A 20,695-nucleotide genomic window follows, 5' to 3' on the forward strand; every position below is an offset into this window, starting at 1 on the left:
TTTTTTTTTTTTTTTTTTTTTTGTATTATTCTTTACACTTGTTAAAGCACTTTGTAACTTGTTTTTGAAAAGTGCTCTACAAATAAGGATTATTATTATTATTATTATAAAACAACGACAAGAAAAAAAATGGCAACCACACTGATGAGCGAATATAAAAACCAACAAAATATTACTGGCCAACAATGTAGAGACACCCTAGAAACAGTACCTACAGTACTCTAGTAACAACCACCAATCATCGCCCTATTTCAATTAAATACCTAACTTATAATTTTAAGAAAGTGGACTTTATTTAAATGTGAAGTTTCACATGAAAAATGTTCATTGTGCAAAGTTCTAGTGACGCCCTAAATACTATCCTGAATACTCCGAGTAACCATAAAACAACCAGGATACTCATAGTACTAACATGTGTGTACTTTGTACCTCTAACACGTGTGTACTTTGTACCTCTAACATGTATTTTGTACCTATCTTGTGGTAAAGTTCAGGCAGGTGCAGCTCCACTTTGTCTCTCTGGAAGTAATGATACTCGGACTGTTCACACACCGGAGGAACCAGGTTAAACTGCCGGGCCACAGAGTACGCCTCCTGACATGAGACGGGTGAGACAGTGAGACAGGTGAGACAGAGAGAACATTTGTACAATAAAATAAAACTGTACAACATGTCTATGATACCTTTAAAAGTACACTGCAGTCTTTTTGCTATCAGCCTGTCGTTGTTTTTCTCAGGCTGCGACCTTCACAGTTTGTAAGAACTCACCCACCCGGCCAGTCAGGCAGTGCTGCTAATGGGCCGTAGGGGAAGTTAGGGTGAAGGAATTAATTAGACTTCTGAACGAGAGGCAAAGCAGCCTTTTAGGAATCTCACATAATGTTGATAGCACCTGGACCCAGGCTGGATAAGAGCAAAGATCATATTCACAAACATAGGAGGCCTTAGTAAGAAGCTCTGAAGGTCATCAGCACGTGTTGATGTTACCCAGCTGTGGGATTGTTTTATGATTGTATTTGTATTTATTTATTATTTACTGTAGTCAGTGTTTCATTAAAGATTATAACTGAAGGAAGTTTAAGTCACATCCAACACTATAAAGTGTGCGAGTGAGGGCCCGTTAGGCCCCTGGCCCCGTCTGAAGGTCTCTCACAGTTTTTAATTACACACACTTGTAACAACGCTACTGTGATTCTACTTAGGTTCTATTCTGTTTCTACTCTTTTTTTCTACTGTTTGCTGTGTTTCTGCCGAGGTTCTACTGATGTTCTATTCTGTTTCTACTATTTTTTTCTACTGTTTGCTGTGTTTTACTGATGTTCTACTCTCTTTCTACTGTGTTTCTGCAGAGGTTCTACTGATGTTCTATTCTGTTTCTACTCTTTTTCTACTGTGTTTCTGCAGAGGTTCTACTTTGTTTCTACTGTGTTTCTGCAGAGGTTCTGCTGATGTTCTACTCTGTTTCTGCAGAGGTTCTACTTTGTTTCTACTGTATTTCTACAGTTTTTCTGCCGAGGTTCTACTGAGGTTCTACTGTGTTTCTGCAGAGGGTCTGCTGTGTTTCTGCCGAGGTTCTACTGATGTTCTATTCTGTTTCTACTCTTTTACTACAGTGTTTCTACAGAGGTTCTACTTTGTTTCTACTGTGTTTCTGATCTGTTTCTGCAGAGGTTCTACTGATGTTCTACTGTATTTCTACAGTTTTTCTGCGGAGGTTCTACTGTGTTTTTAATCTGTTTCTACTGTGTTTCTGCAGAGGTTCTGCCGAGGTTCTACTCTGTCTCTACTTTATTTATACTATTTTTCTGCTGAGGTTCTACTGAGGTTCTACTGTGTTTTTAATCTCTTTCTACTGTGTTTCTGCAGAGGTTCTGCAGAGGTTCTACTCTGCCTCTACTGTATTTCTACTGTTTTTCTGCTGAGGTTCTACTGTATTTTTAATCTCTTTCTACTGTGTTTCTGCAGAGGTTCTATTGATGTTCTACTCTGTTTCTACTGTATTTCTACTGTGTTTCTGCTGTGGTTGTGTGTTCTGTCCTACCATGATCTCCACGGCGTTCCAGCGTGACGTTCCCCAGTACATGGCGAGGCCCTGATCGATCACAAAGGTCATCGCACGAACGACTTCTGTAAACACAAACAGGAAAAACGCTCACTGCTCACTTTAAAGTGAGCTCACCATTTTGTAGCGATGCCTGAATTTTTAAAATCTATATATTTGACTCAAAGAAATCCCATCATGCATTGTGAAAATTAGTTTACAGACGGTGGTCACTGACCAAGACGTATGTACCATCATGCATTGTGCTTAAATTGTGTGACAGCAAAGGTGTTAATGACAGCGCCGTGTCTCTCCTTAGACAGGGAGGAGGGACTGAGACACATTTTGAATTATAAAACTTTATTAAACCACGCTGGAAAAGTTGTTTCTTTACATGTTAATGAAAAGAACAAAAACAAACTCCTGCAAGTTTGTTCCACTGAGTCAGCGCCTGTAATTTACTTAATTTAATCTTAGAAATATCACATAATAATATTAGTCTGTCAAGTACAAGAGAACTTTTAGAGGATCGCTGAAGGGCTGCTAGGTTGAGATGATCGTTGTTTGCTATGTGTGCGTGTGTCTGACCCTCCATCGGTGCGTTGATGTCACTCCTGTTGGCGAAGACGATGTCCACGTAATCCAGCTGTAACCTGGAGAGAGATCCACGCAGACCTACAACACACACAAATCCTCTATTTCAGATAGCTGTGGTATTTTCAGCCCTCAAGGACAAAATTCAGGACAAACAGCAGCTGTCAATCTCCACTGTTTGTGCTGTACCTAGTTGGCTATTTGGTCCTTACGGGCCTCCGTAGCTTTAAACTACCCCTCACTATATTTGAAATGTCTTACAAGCTGAACATTAAGACAGTGTTGTACTCTGAGAACAAGAAAGCTTGTACGGCTGCCTTAATGCTCCGATGTATTTGATTGACAGATGACATATTAGTTTAAATGTGGCCCATATCAGACTGAAGTGTTCACGGCCTGAAAGTGACACGACGTCACACCCTGTTGTGCAGAAGTAAACAAGGCGCCACAACCTCTGGTTAGCTCCTACTTGGTAACCTTCCCGTATTTCATCGCCCTCTCCTGGTTTCCTGACGGGGAAAGTCGCATTAAACCCCCATCTGAGTGACCAGGCTGAAGTCACAGTTCAAACAATCTGACCTGGATCTGATTTGGACCACATGTGAAAGGGGCCTCAGATCCGAACTGGAAACACTTTGGCTGGAGTCTGAACGCAGACTAAGAAGAGACACCACATGGCTACAGAGACGTGCTAAATGATGTCAGAGATGCAAAACAACTAGAAAGAGACCGCCTGCAGTCTGCCTGCTGGCTGTGGTTGTTGTTTTCATTGTGTTCAGTGAAGTTATAAATTGAATCCTTCAGCTGAAGTTAAATCATCAGGTGTGTCTGACTTAATGTTATGCACGCTGGACTTATGAAAGGTCTGAGTCTGCCGGCCGCAGTTGATTTTCTCGAAGTGGGAACAAACTTTTGCCTGATCAGTCCTTGTTCTGAGCTCACGCACTCTACAGGAGGCTGAATGTGCCCGACGTGTTTTATATCCCTGCAGCTGCATGCAGCTCACGTTAGACTATCAAGTCGGCCGCAGTCATCTCAAACCTGACGCCCCAGCTGAGATGGGAATCTGTGTAACAGATGCATCACTCTGCACATGAACGAGCGATTCGTTTCCTCCCAACGTTCCTCGTTACCGCTCCATCTGACAGCTCCTGCGCCTGCGAGGAACTCTCTGTGTTTATTGTGAAAAACGGCTGACAGGAATAAACCGCTGTTCTTTCTGTTGTTTCAGGCTAAATATAGTTGGCTGTGTTTTGTTGTGTTTCTGAGCTGACAGCTCTGTCATCAGGACGCCTGGTCGACCTTGTGGAGGACGAACAGAGAGTGTGAAAGATAATCACACTTAACACCAGACGGAGTCACCGTGAAGACCAATTATACCGGAACGAGCACGTGGTTCTGTTTATACAGAGCAGCATCATGCTAACATGCTAACTCTCAGCGCCGTGGGCATAACAGAGTAAATGTCAGACATTATACTGTTGTTATGCTGCCTCGTTGTGATCGGAGCAAATAAGACGAATCTGCATTTCAGTATGTTCATATGTGTTCATTTAAAATTTATATCTGCTCTGTATATAACACTTTGGGATGTGTGTCTTTGAACGAGCTGCTGTGTGTTGAGCTTACAGGTGTTTCCAGCAGCCTGTGGCGTTCAGGTAAGCGCTCGCTCTCTACGCCTTTAAAGAGAAAATAATTAACCGTGAGGACACCCAGGACAAAGAGCAGCGAACAGGGAGGGGGAGAAGCCGTGTTTGGTTAGATTTGATTTGTTTTAGTTTAGTTAGTTTGCCTCTCTTATTGCAGATATTAGCCTGCTCGTCCACAGAGACGACCATGTGAGCCTACAGTCCTTTGTCAGTTTGCTGCTCTGCTGAGCGTGTTATATAAGAGCGGGACAGTTTCCTGTTCAATTGTATTAATCTGTCACTTAAATCCACGGCACCATCACAACATTTTTTAATTATGTAACAACAGACGACTTGTCATGGATCTGATTCTGTATGTCAGATAAGTGGAGTGAAAAGTGCATTTCCCTCTGAGAGGTGGTGAAAAGGGAAACACTCAAGTAAAGTACAACTACCTAAAATGTGTACTTAAATACAGCACGTCAGTAAAAGTACACACGTTTGCAGAGGGTGCAGATGTTGTTGTATCAGGATCAGAGACTCTTTGTGGGTTAAATTTAGCGTTTAGCATTTCACAGAGTGATTTAAGTCAACAGAGCTGTTAGCAGCTTTCAGCAGCGCCGATGATTGACGGTGCACGCTGATCTGTGTGTGTGTGTGTGTGTGTGCGTGTGCGTGAAACTCCTAATCCAGTCTTGTGTGACTGAGCCTCTTAAAGCCTGGACGACCTCCGCCAACTGACAGAGGACACGGACGACTCTGAGGGTGTTACAGAGAGAGTGTGAGTGATCAGTCTCCGGATCTAATCAGACTACGCTCGCTCAGAGGAGGATCTGGATTCCTGTGTTTATATATTTACATCAATCTAGCAAATAAAGTGTCAGAGTGGAATTAGTCATCAGGCTCTAATAACAAATGAGATATTTAAAACACCAACGTGGCTTTAAGGTTGTCGGCCGTCCCGATATTTAAACAGATGAATGTTCATTACCGTCTCTCTGACTGTAAATAACAACACGTTCGAGTATTCTTTTACTGGACAAACATGCAGCGTTCGTTCAGATGCTTCGTTCGTTCGTCAGCACTACACCTGGCCTGATTTCAACAGCATTATGGCACAAAAAACATTTTACCAGAAGCAGCCTGAGCGTGAGGGCAGGCTCTGAGGAGAGCATTACAATATCTAAACGCGAAATCAATAAGTCATGCTCTCACATTGAAAGAGCACACTCTAATTTAACCCTGAGTTTTGTCTGCAGGTCTTCCTCTCAGCGTCTGATCAGATGGCCGAGGGTTAAACAGTCAGATGATAACTCGTGCTATTAAAGCTTAATTACTGTGAAAGTGACCTGCCTCCCTGACAGAGGACAAATGTTTCCCTCAGAACTTATTCATAGTCAGTTTCTGATCAACACAACAAAAGAACGACCATGTTAAAAATATAAAAACTGAAGAAGGCTACGACTCCCCAGACCTGGTCTCATTCCCAGGTCATCATAAACCAGCATTTTGAAACGCCTTTTCAACACGTTGCTAATGTTGTGAAACGGTGAAGTTTGTTCAGGTTTTGACACCACTTGGTTTGGGAAAAGATAAAATAAGCACGCTGTGTAGAGTAAGATCTGTGATGTCTCAAACATAATAACTTTAAATAAATAAGCTGTTGACTTCAGGTTTCACACAGGACATGGACTACAGTTAAAGTGTTTGTCCACCACGACCACCTCCCTGCGCACGCTTTCTCACACTTTATACGACGCCACTTTCCGCTTTCCAGCCCGTTCTAACTCCCAGAGCGTCAAATCACTACACTCTGGGAAGCCCATTCACTGTTCAACGCTAAAAGCACTTTAAATAACCGAAAAGTCTGAGTAAGGAGATGGTGAAAAACTGAACCTTCATAGGTGACCGGAGTATATGTAAAGATAGTTGACGACCTGGGAAAGAGAGTGGACTGGACTCCCAGGGTGCTTTTCATTAACAACGGAGACGTTTTATAGAGGAGACACGGCGCTTAATCACATCCTCCATACAACTCTATGGGGAAAAGCCCGTAACGCCAAAAAGGGCGGTTATCTCGCCCCTCCAGCTAGAAAGCCAGTCGTCTGCTTTTAACAGCCAAAGGGGGTCGTGAGGGTCGATTTGACTTCGACTGCACGGGTGGTAGTAGTGACGCATCTTTCAGCGATTTTTATTCGATTTTACTGCTGATTCTATTCATGTAGTTTTTCTGTCCCGATGACCAGTGAAAGTGCAGTTCTGGCTCTCTCACCATTCATTCAGATAGGAGCCCGGTCTTGTTAGTCGTGTTGCCAAGATGGCTGCCGAGTGGTATGACTAGCCCATAAGGACTTTGCTAACAAACATCCAATCATACCCCTCATGGTTAGCTACACTCTCTCTGGCTACTCACACAATCCGATTCCCTCTCGCCTCAACACTGACAGCAAACGATATTGTTACTGAAACTATTAGTTAACAACGTCTTACAACAAGTCTCGTGTGGTAAGTCGCTCCACAGTGCGTTACTGTCCGAAGCCAACGGGTCTGAGAGAACGAGTTGTTTCACACAACTTCGCTGTGAGCAGGAAATCTGTATTTTGTGTATTTGTAAAATAAAAACTATTAATAAAACTCGTCACATCAAAAACCAACACATTCTCTCTTCAGTCTCAGTAACATCCCGACGTTTGGTCAAAGCCCTTTGGCGTTGATTTTTAACGCCCTGGGTACCCCTTTAGCAGAATTTTTAGACGTTTAAGGCTCCACGGTCAAGTTAGCAGCAATAAATATGCGACATGCGGTTAGACTTTCAAAATAAAATGCTAGCGTTTCAAAACATCACCATTTAGAAACAGCGCATTATTAAAGTCGTCAAAGGTCGCAGTTTGGTTGGGTGTTGGCAACAAAACTACTTGGTTAAGGTTAGGAAAAGGTCATGGTTTGGATTAAAATAACTACGTAGGTCAGTTAACATTGACGTTAACTTATGTCATTAAATAAAAATATTTAATTTTGTTTGACACGCCGGTCTCCTGGTTCAGAGTCGGAGTTCTGGTCCTCCATCCACCCCGACCACTGGAGGAGTGAGAACAGGTTATAAGAAACGCGACGTGAGTGAGGCCTTTTCTTTAAACTTGAATGTTGTTACCTTCGATGATGTGTTTCCGTGACAACCCTCGCTCTGTCTCCGCCCTGTGAACACACAAACACGTTAACACACACGCACACATGTGCTTCTGTTATATTTATATGAAAAGACTTAAAGCCTGCTGATCGGTGTGGACGCGGCACTCACTGTCCTCCCCAGTAGATCTTAGTGGTCACCACGTAGCTGGACCTCCTGGTCGAGAGAGAGAGAGAGAGAGAGTTAATGCAGCATTATTGTGGCGGCGTCACCATCAGTTACTGAGAGGGATGGAGGAGGCGTGATGGAGAGACGATTAAAAAGAGGAATGGACGTGAGGAAGGAGACGCAGAGAGAGACTGATGGAGGGAGAAACTGCTGAGTCACATCTTCAAGACAAAACACTTCCTTATTATTATCAGATAGTGTTTGCTGGGTCACCGCTCTGCTGTGTGTCTCTACAGTCTGAGAAAGCTGCCTCTCTCTGTTAAAACCTAACTTAACATGATGTGTTGTTTCCTTTATTTATCGCTTTCTGTATCGACAAACTGCGCCGGGTTAGTCGCAAAAAACAGTATGTTGATAGATGTGGAGGCCTCGTCCTCCCCAACATCTAGCTACCTAACTTTTAATTTAAGATTTCCTTCAGAATGGGGTTACAGTACGGGAAAATACTGAACAAGAAGCTGGTAATGTGTTGAATTTATAGATTTTTAGCAGCAAACTGCTTAGAAACCCTAATCTATGGATATAAATACTGTGTGGAGAAAGAGAAACAGCTGTTTACCTCCATCCTTTCTTCTTCAGGATGTTTCCCAGAGTCGTCTCTGCCCTGAGAGACGGACAGAGACGTTAGTCCTCCAGATCTTGACAACTGAATATAACACATTTTAACTGAAAGTACACGTCTGTTTTCAGCTTTAGCTTCATTTAAATGTATTTTTTAACGGTTTGTCTTAGCAGGGACCAATACATCTTACACAGATCAACTGAAAACAGCAATAATATGTCTGTAACATTGTGTTTTTAACAGTTCACAACACCCGTCCCTAGAAGGGCTTTATGGAGATAAAACACTAAAACGTGTACAAGTAGAGTCAGTTACAGCACAAGAGAAGATAAAAGGAGGTAAAATTAGTATCTCAAGATGCAGTAACACACAAGTAAAGGCTCGTGCAGACTACACGACCTCCAGCGTCGGCCGATGGCCGTGCTGTTCACACTACATGACTGATTACAGGGGGTCACACACTTCGCGAGCTGACAACGACTCTGTCATCCGACACTGGTCCCCAAACCCCGTTTTGCGGTGAAAAAGCAGCCGCCTGCTCTCATTGGCTGGATGTGGATGTCGAGTCGGCCGACTCCTCCAGATATTTGGCGTGTCAGATATCTGGCAGACGTCGGCGATGTGTCAGAAATGTGTCGGGGAGCCGTTTTGATGCGTCGTTGAGTAGTTCACACATAACGACTGCCGACCGCCGATCAACCCCTGATTTATTCCCGATCACAGCCTGACGGTCGCCGAGCGGCAAATCGTGTAACGTGAACTGGGCTTAACAGGAGACAGAGGACTAGACGTGAGGACAAGTTGTAGTGCTAAACCAACCAGGACTTCGCAAGTTTGCAGCACTTTTTAAGTGTGTAGGTAGCGAGGTCCAGGACTTTGCTCCTTTCACTGAAAAGGCCGTCTGAGTAAAAGAAATTTTCCAAAATGAAACTTTCCAGTTGCCACTTGAAGCAGCTCTGGTGGATCTGCTGCTGCTCTGTAGCGTCTTGATGTATTTACAGAAAGGCTTTAGGAGCAGGGCACAACAGACGTGATCTCAGGACACCTTTCATAGAGCAGATCTAGACCCAACTCTTTCTAACTGTTACAGACCAGACCCTGGTTTCCAGTGCGTCCTGAACGGTGGGCTAAAAATCAACCAGCGAGCCCAGTGAAGATCAGATAGACAGTTTGTACTGTACCTCCCTGAGGCGTAAACCTCTGCTGTGTCGAACAAGTTCACTCCGCTGTCGTACGCCACCGACATCACACTCTCCGCCATCTACGCACAGAGGCAGTAACCCACATTAATGTGTGCAGAAACCTCTAGTAGTGGTTATGTAATTGTTTGTTCATGCGTTCAGCACACACACACACACACACACACACTAACTGTACCTCATCGGAGATCTGAGAGCCGAATGTCACCCATGTTCCTGTGAGAAGAGAAAGAGCATCACTGACTGGCTGTGTGGGATACATGGAAGTGTGCGTTACTGTGTGTGTTGCAGCACTCACCCAGCCCTAAGCAGGACACTCTCAGGCCAGATTTCCCAAGATTCCTGCAGAACAATCAAATCAATCAGTTAATCAGTGAATCAATGAAGTTAGTTTGATGTCCCAAAATCCACAAACCCTGCGGCGCTTTGAGGGCCCTCACACCACGACACTGTTTGATCTGATAAATACCTTTATTTATAAAGACAAATAAAATAAAGCCTTATACAAAAGAACTAACAGAAAGTGAATAGAAATTGGCAGAAAGACGTCTCAGTCTGAGCTTTATATTTAAGAGAAACAATATTAAAAAGAAAGATCTTGTGGCCCCGCTGTACACGCAGACCAGTCATCCGTCAACCAATCACACATCGGCAGCGAGCAATTAGACCAGTGTCTAATGAAACCTCTGCCTTTAATTAACACACATATTCATCAAGACCTTTCACTCAATAATCTGCAACGGTCAAAGGTCAGACAGCCAAGAACGATCGCACACACAAACATCAACATCATCAACTATAAAAGCAGTCTTCTCTCCAACAACTGAACTGGCATTTCCTCATACTGTACCACATGTGTGTGAATGCACGTGTTTGTTTTGCGTGTGTGTCTGACAGAAAGTACAAACACCAAAGTGAAAGTCGGCAGAAAACAGGATGAAAAACAATGAAAAAGCAGCATCAGGCCGTCTGATGGGCTAAAAATACCAGCAGCTGATGATTCGACTGTATTTTAGCGGACAGATAAAAGTTCATCCTAACATCAGCTGGAAACAGATGAAAACATCTTTCAGTCTGTTTTGGTTCCTCCGTCCACACTAAACCAACAAAGACTGAGTCGACTGGAAAACATCATCACACACTGACAGACACACCAGAACATGTATCCTCATCTGAGTCCAGGTTCTCCGTTTACAGGTCCGAGTCCACGTCGGCGGTAATCTTGTCAAAACCAAGTCACTGATGTTGACGCTAGAACCCAAGTCACAATTATTCATGTCCAAGTCCCAGTTATCAATATTCAGGACAGAGTCCGAGTCTTTTCTATTTAGGTCTGAGCCCAAGTACAAATCTTCAGTATTTACATCCAAGTCCAAGTTAGTCCGAGTCTCAGGTCAGTGATGATTAACGTCGTTAACATTTATGTCACAGTCCAAACTGAAGTCCATTACATTCCAAGTCCAAGATATCACTAAAAGAGTCCTAGTCATAAATTTTTCTGGTCATATTTGAAGTCCAAGTCATGGATGTTGATGCCAAAGTGCGAGTCATAATTGTTCGTGTCCAAGTCCAAGTTATTGATATCCTTGTCTGGGCACAAGTTAAATTCTGAGATGTTAATGTCCGAGTCTCAGGTCAGTGATGATTAAGTCGTAGATGTTAACATTCCCAGTCCAAGTCCAAGTCATCAGTATTTAATCCATGTAGATTTTGAGTCATCAGGGTTACTGAGTCCTGAGTCTCTAACAGTCTCAGACTGGATCAAAATCTGAGTTCTGACATCTAAAAATCTATTTATGAAACGCACGTCGTGAGTCCAAGTCCTCGATATTCATAAACGAGTCCGACCAAGTCATTGATAGACCTGTCAAATTCTAATTTCAAGATATCAGTATTTAAGCGAGAGTCCTATACATTCATTTTTCTATCTATGAAACCCACATTGTGGACAGTCATGTTCCAGTCCAGGTCCTTGATATTCACATCCGAGTCTGACCAAGTCATTGATAGTCATGTCGAATTCCAAGTCCAAGATATCAGTATTTCCTATACATACATTTTTCTTGTCATCGTTCAAGTCCAAGTCATGGAAGTTAATGCCAGAGTCCGAGTCATATTCTTAGATGTTCATGTCCGAGTCTCAAGTCAGTTATGATTCAGTCTAAGATGTTAACATTTATGTCACAGTCCAAACTGAAGTCCTTGATATTCATGTCCCAGTCCAAGTCCAAGTCATCAATATTTAATCCATGTACATTTTGAGTCCCGAGTCTCTAACAGTGTCAGACTGGATCAGTATATGAGTCTCTATGAAACCCACGTCGTGGACATTCATGTTCGAGTCCAAGTCCTCGATATTCATATCCAAGTCCAACCAAGTCATTGTAGTCGAATTCCAAGTCTAAGATATCAGTATTCATACAAGAGTCCTATACATACATTTTTCTTGTCATCGTTCAAGTCCAGGTCATGGATGTTGACGCCAGTCATAATTGTCCAAGTCCAAATTATTGATATTCTTGTCTGGGTACAAGTCATAATCCTAGATGTTCATGTCCGAGTCTCAGGTCAGTGATGATTGAGTCCGAGTCGTCAACATTTACAGTATGTCCCAGTCCAAACTGAAGTCCTTGATATTTAGATCCAAGTCCAAGATCAAGTCATAAATATTTAATCCAGGTCAATATTCAGTCATCATGTGTGGAACCAGGTCATCAATATCACCGAGTCTCTTACAGACCGAGTATCAATATCTGAGTTCAGACCATGAATATTTAACCTGAGTCATCAATATTCAAACTGTCTCAGGTTAAACAGACACACCAACCATCAATGTAAAATCTATACCCGAGAGCTGATCGATGGCTCTGAGCCGTTGGGTTTAAACGGCTCAGATGTGGCAGCGTTCCACACGGTTTCCCCGCTCGCTCACAAACAATGTGACCAGGTGCAACGGAAAATACAAACACACACACACACACACACACACACACACATATACTGTAACAAACATGAAACACGACCCTGAATCAACTCACTGCACCTGTCTGGTCATGTGACCGTCTCACTGTGTCAGTCTCACGCTCACCTGTACTTCATGTTGCTATGACGACCGAGGGCCTCCTTCATGTGGGCGTGGCCTAAGAGGGTGTGCCTGTTCGCCGGCTCCGCCCTGACCTTTGACTGACAGGGGGGGGCATTGCTGGTGTTCAACGCCACACGCCGCTCCTTCAGCTGGTGCTCGCTGACCCCACCGCCACCTCCGCCGCCCCCACCCACGTTACACGCTATGGACACCTGCATGCTGGTTACTATGGTAACAACCTTTCTATATATATATATATGTGTATATATATATAATGAACTTTAAAGTTTCAAAACATAATGTGGAAACCGCCGCTGCCGCCAAGGTCGCCGGTCACTATGGTGACGATGGTAAGAATTCATGAGTGAGACGTTAACTTCCGAGTCTCACCGTGTTGGAATCAATCAACCAATCAGAGTCACACTATAGGACACACAGAAACACACACAGAAACACACACACTACAACTTTCTGTTGGTCTATCCGGTGGAAAGCATCCCGCCGTCTGCCCGACACACAGTCCCACAGCTGGAGGATGATGATGGTGGTGGTGGTGGAGGTGATGAAGAGCGTCCGTCTGTCCACAGCAGAAAAGAAAAGGACAACAAACAGATGGAGGGGAAGCGACAGAGAGGAGGGAAAGAAGTGAATCTCCAAAAGAAAAGCGAGCGTCCGACCTCGGGACTCTACTGCTGAAAGAAAGAGAGAGGGAGGGAGGGAGAGGGAGGGAGGGAGAGAGAGAGAGAGAGAGAGGGAGAGAGAGAGAGAGAGGGAGGGTCTGTCTCGGTCGGCTGCACACTGGGTGAGCGAGCATTAGACAGACAGGGAGAGAGAGAGAGCAGCAGCAGCACTGTCACTGTGCAGGAAACCTTGTCCTCAGTGCTGCTGTAGGAAACCTGCTAATGTTACAGCTGTGTTTAATCACTGTGTATTTACAGAAGGGGTTACTGCCTGCCAGGCTCAGTCGAGGGCAAGAAAGTGCCCATATATTCCATGTTCTATGGTAGCCACAAAGGTCCAAAACACTGGACAGGTGTGTGTAGAGACGAACAGGTCAGTTAAAGTACCAGTCTGCGGTTATTCTATATATTTATAAGAGGAAACAAAGTCTCCTGGCACATGGTGCTATAATAAAACACAGCAGTATATATCATGTACCAGTAACTCCCCCGAGTGTACTCTAGATTAATGTGTGAGGGGCCCCGAGGGAAACATTTGTTGGGCTCCTGATGGCCCCCACCATGTGTGTCCTTTGAGCTCCAATTAGGTCCGGTTCAACCAGTCCTTTATATTATATATAACATGCAATGCAGGAGCACAATATAAACTCAAATAAGAAAGCAGGGGTTATTAGGGCCCCTCAGGGTCCAGGGCCCCGGGGCAGTTACACACTTAGTCAGGTTTTCAAAGTACTGAAATGAGCAAAGGTTTATTATTGTTTATGAAATTTGTAAGAAGTCTGTTAGTCCTTTTCTGAAACGTCTTTATATTGACCACGTCTCATCTCCAGTAAGGCTCCCGTCTCCACATCTCCTGGTCTCCAGTAAGGGTCCTGGTCTCCACATCTCCTGGTCTCCAGTAAGGGTCCCGGTCTCCACATCTCCTGGTCTCCAGTAAGGGTCCCCGTCACCACATCTCCTGTTCTCCAGTAAGGGTCCCCGTCACCACATCTCCTGGTCTCCAGTAAGGCTCCCGTCTCCACATCTCCTGGTCTCCAGTAAGGCTCCCGTCTCCACATCTCCTGGTCTCCAGTAAGGGTCTTGGTCTCCACATCTCCTGTTCTCCAGTAAGGGTCCCCGTCACCACATCTCCTGGTCTCCAGTAAGGGTCCCCGTCACCACATCTCCTGGTCTCCAGTAAGGGTCCCCGTCACCACATCTCCTGGTCTCCAGTAAGGGTCCCCGTCACCACATCTCCTGTTCTCCAGTAAGGGTCCCCGTCACCACATCTCCTGTTCTCCAGTAAGGCTCCCGTCTCCACATCTCCTGTTCTCCAGTAAGGGTCCCCGTCACCACATCTCCTGTTCTCCAGTAAGGGTCCCCGTCACCACATCTCCTGGTCTCCAGTAAGGCTCCCGTCTCCACATCTCCTGTTCTCCAGTAAGGGTCCTGGTCTCCACATCTCCTGGTCTCCAGTAAGGCTCCCGTCTCCACATCTCCTGGTCTCCAGTAAGGGTCCTGGTCTCCACATCTCCTGGTCTCCAGTAAATGTCCTGGTCTCCATATTACTGGTCTTAAAAATGCTTTGCTGGTTTACTGTCAGATAAACTAAGACCAGCAGCACAGTGTCACATCTGAGAGTCTGAAGCTATTAAAGGTTTCAGGTTTCAGAAACGAAACAGTCGACATTTTGAAAACTGTATCACTGAACTTGAGTTCAACGAGCATCAGAAGAAGTTTTTTTGGCCACCAGTACAGAAATACAGATGTTGCCACAGCTTTTTAAAACACAACAGAAACTCTGCTGTGATTGGTGCACTGCAGCTTGTGGGACTTGTATGTACTTGTGGTCGGTTGTAGGCTTGACTCTGACACTCGTGTGCTCTGGATTATGAGCAGGCTGCAGCACACAGAGACCAACGTGTCGCACAATCAGCACTACGTTGTTTGTTTCATTAAATCACACCCGTTTGCAGTTATGTAATCGCACAGGACGACATCTGGATTAATCGTGCAGCACTAATTTAGATAACTGACTAAACGTTTTCACCCTGTTTGTCAGTTGAATATTTCACTAAGCATCCTGTTTTAATTTGTAAAGCAGTGTTTCACTTTGAGGAAATAAAACGTCATGTTGATGTTTGTTTCTCTTCTTGTGTCGGATTAATTTGTTGTGTTGCAGCTTCCTGCAGATCATTTGACGCTGAAGCAGAGTTTCAGACCCTCCCCCACTCCTCCCCCACTCCTCCTCCACCTCCTCCTCCTCCTCTTCTTCTCTCCATCACACTCTCGTACCACACAACTGGACACAGTGTGAGGCCTGAGGCTGGAGGTCTGCTGTCACTAATGTGGACCACAGCAGCAGACTCCTCTGATGCGTTCAAACCGTTTGTTCTATTTCAACAACACTTTTTACCCACTGAAGTCTGAGTTTATGCAGAAAATAAGATTAAATCACCTTTAAATTCTGCTTCTCTCTCATCTTATTTTAGCCTCCTCAGCATCGTTTTATCTGACACCTGATGTTTTTTTTTTTAATTGTCTGACCCACTTTGTGAAACTGTGGATCTCTCCTGGTTAAATAAAGGTTAAATTAGAAAAAACATAATTATATTTGTCACTGTGTATGTTCCCTGTTAAGATTATCTTTAATAATAAAAACCAGCAGTGTAGAACTTGATCAATATTTCTCTTTGTGCTGAGATGAAGATTGAAAATTGAACATCTGCTCGGTGAAACGGTGAAAGAGTGATCGTCAAGCCGTCCCCACAGACAGCTGATCTGTCTTCTGTGTCCGCTCCCCGGGGACCAATCAGAGCTAAGACGTCATTATGACATCACAGATACTGTTGACAGTACCAGCAGTAATGAAATGACAGGAGTGACCGAGGACAGCTGGAACATCTTTAACATTTCTGTCTGTATCTCGGAGCTTTTTCAAGCTGGTGGGTTCAAACTGTGATACAAACTAGTCTCAAACTCAAGGAGGAAAACGTGGCAGTCTGGGTTAGTAACAAACACGGGGTGAACTGTAACACTGTGTAATAAAGAAGAAAGATTTTATTCAAGGTTTTTATTTTTTACATAACTAATCATATTACTGAACCAAATGTGCTGAATATCATCATGTGGTGACTGAGTGTGTTTGTTGTTACAGCTAACCTGAGTTTAAATACAAAGCAGCAGAAGCTAGAACAAAAATTTAATTTAGAAAAAATACTCTACCTCAAAATTTATTTTTACCTTCTACCACAGGATGCTACTGCCCCAGTCCCCGGTCTCCCCTGTTTTACAATCATGTGTGTGTACTGCATGTATTACTACTATAGCTGCAGGTATTAGTATTAGTATTAGTATTAGTATTAGTACTGTGCCTGGAAATATTTTGTGTTTCTCCTCCTCTCTTTGAGCTGGACCATCAGCCGTCCTGGGACCTCTCTCTCCTCTCGCTACCCCTCTTCTCACCCCTCTTGTCCCTCCTCCTCTCTCTCCTACCTCCCTTCCTCTCTTTGAGCTGGACCAGCTGTCCTGGGCCCTCCTCACCTCCCTCCCTCGTCTTGTGTTTGTGAGTCCTGTCCTCCTTCAGGTCTCTGTGGTGGAGAGGAGGAGGTCTTGCTCACATCCTGCTAATAATACTGTGTTTATAGGTATCAGTACTGCTTCAGGAAGTACTAGTATGTGTAGATACACCTGCTGTGTTTAAATGTTTTTGAAATGATGATGATTCAGCTCTAGATGATGAAGACGTACACACTACACAACTATACACACACACACACACACACACACACACACAGAAGCATGACTCAGCAGCATCAGGAGCCAATCAGAATAAGCCGATATGAGACTCAGGACACCAGTCTGACCAGTATATCTCTGCTCCAGTTTAACCAGTGTGTTCCTCTCTGTGTCTCACGTAGTTACAGTGTCTCAGCGCCCTCTCCTGGTTGGTCAGAGTCATTGCAACCTGCTCACACTGCTGACCAATCAGCTGTAATCCAAACCAACCAACCAGACTACAGCCGATTTAAACAGACTGACTTCAGACTGTCACGTGTTGCTACTCCTGAGACTGGAGGTGGAAATGTTTGAAATAAAGTCAGATCTAGAGTTTAGAAGAACTGTATGTGTTTTGATCAATGAGCACTGTGTTAAGAGGAATAGTACTGTTATTGTGTTTTGGGGTATTGGTACAACGTTTGCTGTTTGGATGTAACTGAACTGTTTTTGGAAGTACTACTGTGTCCTGAAAAACACTTTAGCACATGAAAAAACATAATAACATAAAGTTTAACTATATGTAATATGTAAATATATACACATAATCTTTCTCTGTCAGGGATATTTCTGAGCAAAACTGTTAAAGTCGTAACATTTACATTTGCTCACTTAAATTTGTATTTAAGTCGCTTTGGATGTTTATTATTTTGCATTTGTTGTTTTTCTTAACCAGCCTGTGAAGCCAAAGACAAATTTCCACATTTGTGGACAATAAAGATCTCTTTCAAATGGACGCATGGCCAAGACACGTTGGCGGCACTTTTGAATGCTAAAGGTAGGTGTAGGATATTTATCAGTAAAGTCAGAGTGAGGAGGTGGTTGGGGTGGACGTTGGATGGTAGGCCAGAATCGGACTTTCACCCGGGAGACTAGTGTTCATTTCCAGTGTTTTTTGGTTATTTTAACCAAACAATCTTTTCCTAAACCAAACTGCAGCATTTCACATTGTTATGTACTTTTATTTTGAAAGTCTAACTGGACACTGATTGCATATTTATTGTTGCTAACTTAACTCACAAAATAAAGCTAAAGGGAAGCTATGGGCTTTAAAAAGCGCCACCAATGGGTCTTGACTAAGCGTCTATATGCTAAGTTGGCAGTGCCAGCAGGTCACAGGAAACAGATGTGGAGATTAATCTTTCCGGCTGCTCACCTGTACGGCATGTTGCTCTGCTCCATGGTGACGTCACACTCCTTCAGGTAGATCTCCAGTCGTCGCCTCTCCATCAGCCTCCTCGCCGCCTCCAGGATCTGTGATGCCAGCACAGATTCTTCTTTCTCCTTGGTTTCTTTCTTGCCATCGCCTTTCTCCGTTTTCCCAGCATTCCCTCTGTTCACCTTCAGCTTCTTGTTGAAGCCGTACAGCTCCTCCACCGAAAACTTGCCACCTTTTCCTCCCGACGTCGCTGAGGGCCCGACAGCAGCTCCCACAGCCGACGCTCGGCCTGCAAACATGGCTGACAAACAAGGCTGAAGTTTTCAACATAAAATAACAGCGTAGGTCAATTAATGCTACTGTTTACAATAAATATGGAGCTATGTTAAGACAAGGAAACGGCAGCAATGTTTAGAGAAGGCTAATGCTAAAACAACTGAAACCTAATGCCAACAATGAAAGACTGCGTTCCTACAGTGTGTCGTGGCAAAGACAATTGTCCTCCTCTCACTGCCTCTCCTCACTTCTCAATTTACACCACCTCACTGGGGCCAGTCATTCGTTTTCATGGCTTGTCCTACCACTGCTACGCAGACGATACGCAACTCTACCTATCCTTCCCGCCAGACGACCCGAGTGTCTCGGCAGGAATCACATACAGTCTCTCAGGCATATGTGCATGGATGAAGGCTTGCCACCTTCAAGTAAACCTCTCTAAGACTGAACTCTTGGTCATTCCAGCCAAACTACTAATTGACTCCTCAACCATCACTCCAACCAAGGTGGTGAGAAACGTTATATACAACTTAAGAAATATCAGACTCTGCCTCACTCAGTCACTCAACAAATAAATGTCAATTGTTTCTCATACTTGCTGCTTTGGATGAATGCTAATGCTAACTGCTAATGGAGACAAGATATTGAAAAGCTTGATACTGAGGTTCCTCCTATGTTCTTTCAACATTTTAGGAGTCCAACTAACTAATAATAATCTCTTTTTGTAGTAAAAAACAAAAACAGATCAAAATGGATTTCAGACACGTTACTGTATTTTTATTCTTCACCAGCTAATTAGCCGACGTTAGCAGTGCTCTTTTGTGACGAGTGTGACGAATAAGTTAATATGGTAAAAAGGAGGCTTTAACATTAAGCTAACATGGACTGTTGTTGTGTAGCTGCAGCTGACTGGAGAATATAACAGTGACTTATTTAATTGCCTTTATATAAGAACGAACAAAGATAAAATCATAAAAGAACGTGTGATTGAACGTTTTGTCACCACACCATACTGACGATTAGGTTAGGGTGACCATGCTTCCTTTTCTCGGACATGTCCTCTTTTTGGGACCTAAAAAATGTGTCCAGTTGAGTTTTCTAAATTGCCCACATTCATTGTGTGTTTTTTCACTGCTTTCACCTTTCTCTTTAGGTCTCAGCTTCAATGTCATCAATGTAAATTTTTGTGAACCTACCAATCATTCATTAATTCATTTTGCTGACGCTTTTATCCAAAGCGACTTTCAATTGCTGTATATGCCAGAGGTCGCATGTGTCTTATCCTCTGTGTCATCACCACAATCACCAGCCAATCACAGCCCGGCACAATAATTTAATGAATGAGAACAAAGTACCATAATTAAACATCTGTAACTGAAAATAATATTATACTAGTGGTATATAGGATACTATTATCTGAAAATATAACAAATACACTGACATTAATGATACAAAATATAAACTTTAATAAGACAGAAAACAGTTTTATTTGTGAATCAGTTGGATCCATGTGAAGCAGAATGGAAAGCTGGTACGTGGCAGTGCCACATAAAGGTGCTACCAATCTAGATGCCCTGAGTAACATAGTTGCATGGATACCGCACCACAAAACACCATTTCCACTGTGCCACCAATTACTGGAACCCCCACAGCCAAAACTTTCCACCATCTCCTATTTTTTAAAAACCTAAATATGTTGAATCAACTTTAGGCCTCAGTGAAGAACAGAATTTGACGTGCTTCCTTTACTTTATTACAGCTGATGGACGCAGTACTTGTACTTCCTGTAACTTTAAGATATTTGTTATATATGTTGTTTATATCTGACGAGGACATGGTGGTGCAGAACTGTCCAAGCTTTGAGCTGAAACCAAACAGGTTGTCAGACTTGTTTTAAAATGCCTTCATATGTTCACAGAAACTACTACACGTCCCATCAGCCCCTGCAGGAGGCTGCACACAAAGCAAACTCTTTAGGACGTACCTGGTCAAAGGTGTCTGATTCCTGTCGTCCTGTCGCTCTGTCAGTGTTTTCAGCTCTCTGTCCACCTTCTTCTGTCTGTCTCTGTGCTCTGATATTAATCCTGTTGGTTTAATCCCACCAATCAGAGCTCAGATACCATGTCCGTTTGTCTGCCCGTCTGTCTGTGTTACTAACGACAGACCAGCAGGATTAAAACCTGTAGCTCCAAAATATCAAACTCTCTGTACAGATGTTAAATATGGCCTCTTGCCCGGATCCTCAATCCGACCATAATCTCACACTCACACACACACACACACACACACACACACACACACACACACACATCTTTAAAGAGAGAGAGAAGTAGAGCGAGGTAGGGTACGACTGGATGAGA

The 20,695-nt window shown here is 43.6% G+C and overlaps 4 protein-coding genes across 5 annotated transcripts in view; 1 reads left to right on the plus strand and 3 right to left on the minus strand.

Moving 5' to 3' along the window:
- The window catches only part of LOC123980243 (voltage-gated potassium channel subunit beta-3-like), a 17,606-nt gene extending 5,008 nt beyond the window's left edge, over window positions 1-12,598 (minus strand). The window contains exons 1-10 of the mRNA XM_046064540.1: window positions 12,468-12,598; window positions 9,678-9,721; window positions 9,558-9,595; window positions 9,362-9,441; window positions 8,178-8,222; window positions 7,562-7,606; window positions 7,415-7,458; window positions 2,630-2,716; window positions 2,042-2,127; window positions 474-594 (exon numbers count right to left, since the gene is read on the minus strand). Coding sequence (XP_045920496.1) covers window positions 474-594; window positions 2,042-2,127; window positions 2,630-2,716; window positions 7,415-7,458; window positions 7,562-7,606; window positions 8,178-8,222; window positions 9,362-9,441; window positions 9,558-9,595; window positions 9,678-9,721; window positions 12,468-12,508 — 631 coding nt within the window. The 5' untranslated portion in view covers window positions 12,509-12,598. The remainder of the gene's footprint in view (window positions 1-473; window positions 595-2,041; window positions 2,128-2,629; window positions 2,717-7,414; window positions 7,459-7,561; window positions 7,607-8,177; window positions 8,223-9,361; window positions 9,442-9,557; window positions 9,596-9,677; window positions 9,722-12,467) is intronic.
- LOC123980185 (zinc finger protein 260-like) overlaps window positions 1-20,695 on the minus strand; it is a 672,464-nt gene that overhangs the window by 561,374 nt on the left and 90,395 nt on the right. The gene's annotated exons all lie outside the window — the stretch shown is intronic.
- Window positions 1-20,695, minus strand: part of LOC123980191 (butyrophilin-like protein 2) — a 470,636-nt gene that overhangs the window by 408,424 nt on the left and 41,517 nt on the right. The window lies entirely within an intron of this gene.
- The window catches only part of LOC123980179 (zinc finger protein 271-like), a 342,908-nt gene that overhangs the window by 176,211 nt on the left and 146,002 nt on the right, over window positions 1-20,695 (plus strand). The window lies entirely within an intron of this gene.

This window comes from Micropterus dolomieu, linkage group LG12 (genome assembly GCF_021292245.1).
Source record: "Micropterus dolomieu isolate WLL.071019.BEF.003 ecotype Adirondacks linkage group LG12, ASM2129224v1, whole genome shotgun sequence".
In the NCBI taxonomy this organism is placed as follows: domain Eukaryota; kingdom Metazoa; phylum Chordata; class Actinopteri; order Centrarchiformes; family Centrarchidae; genus Micropterus; species Micropterus dolomieu.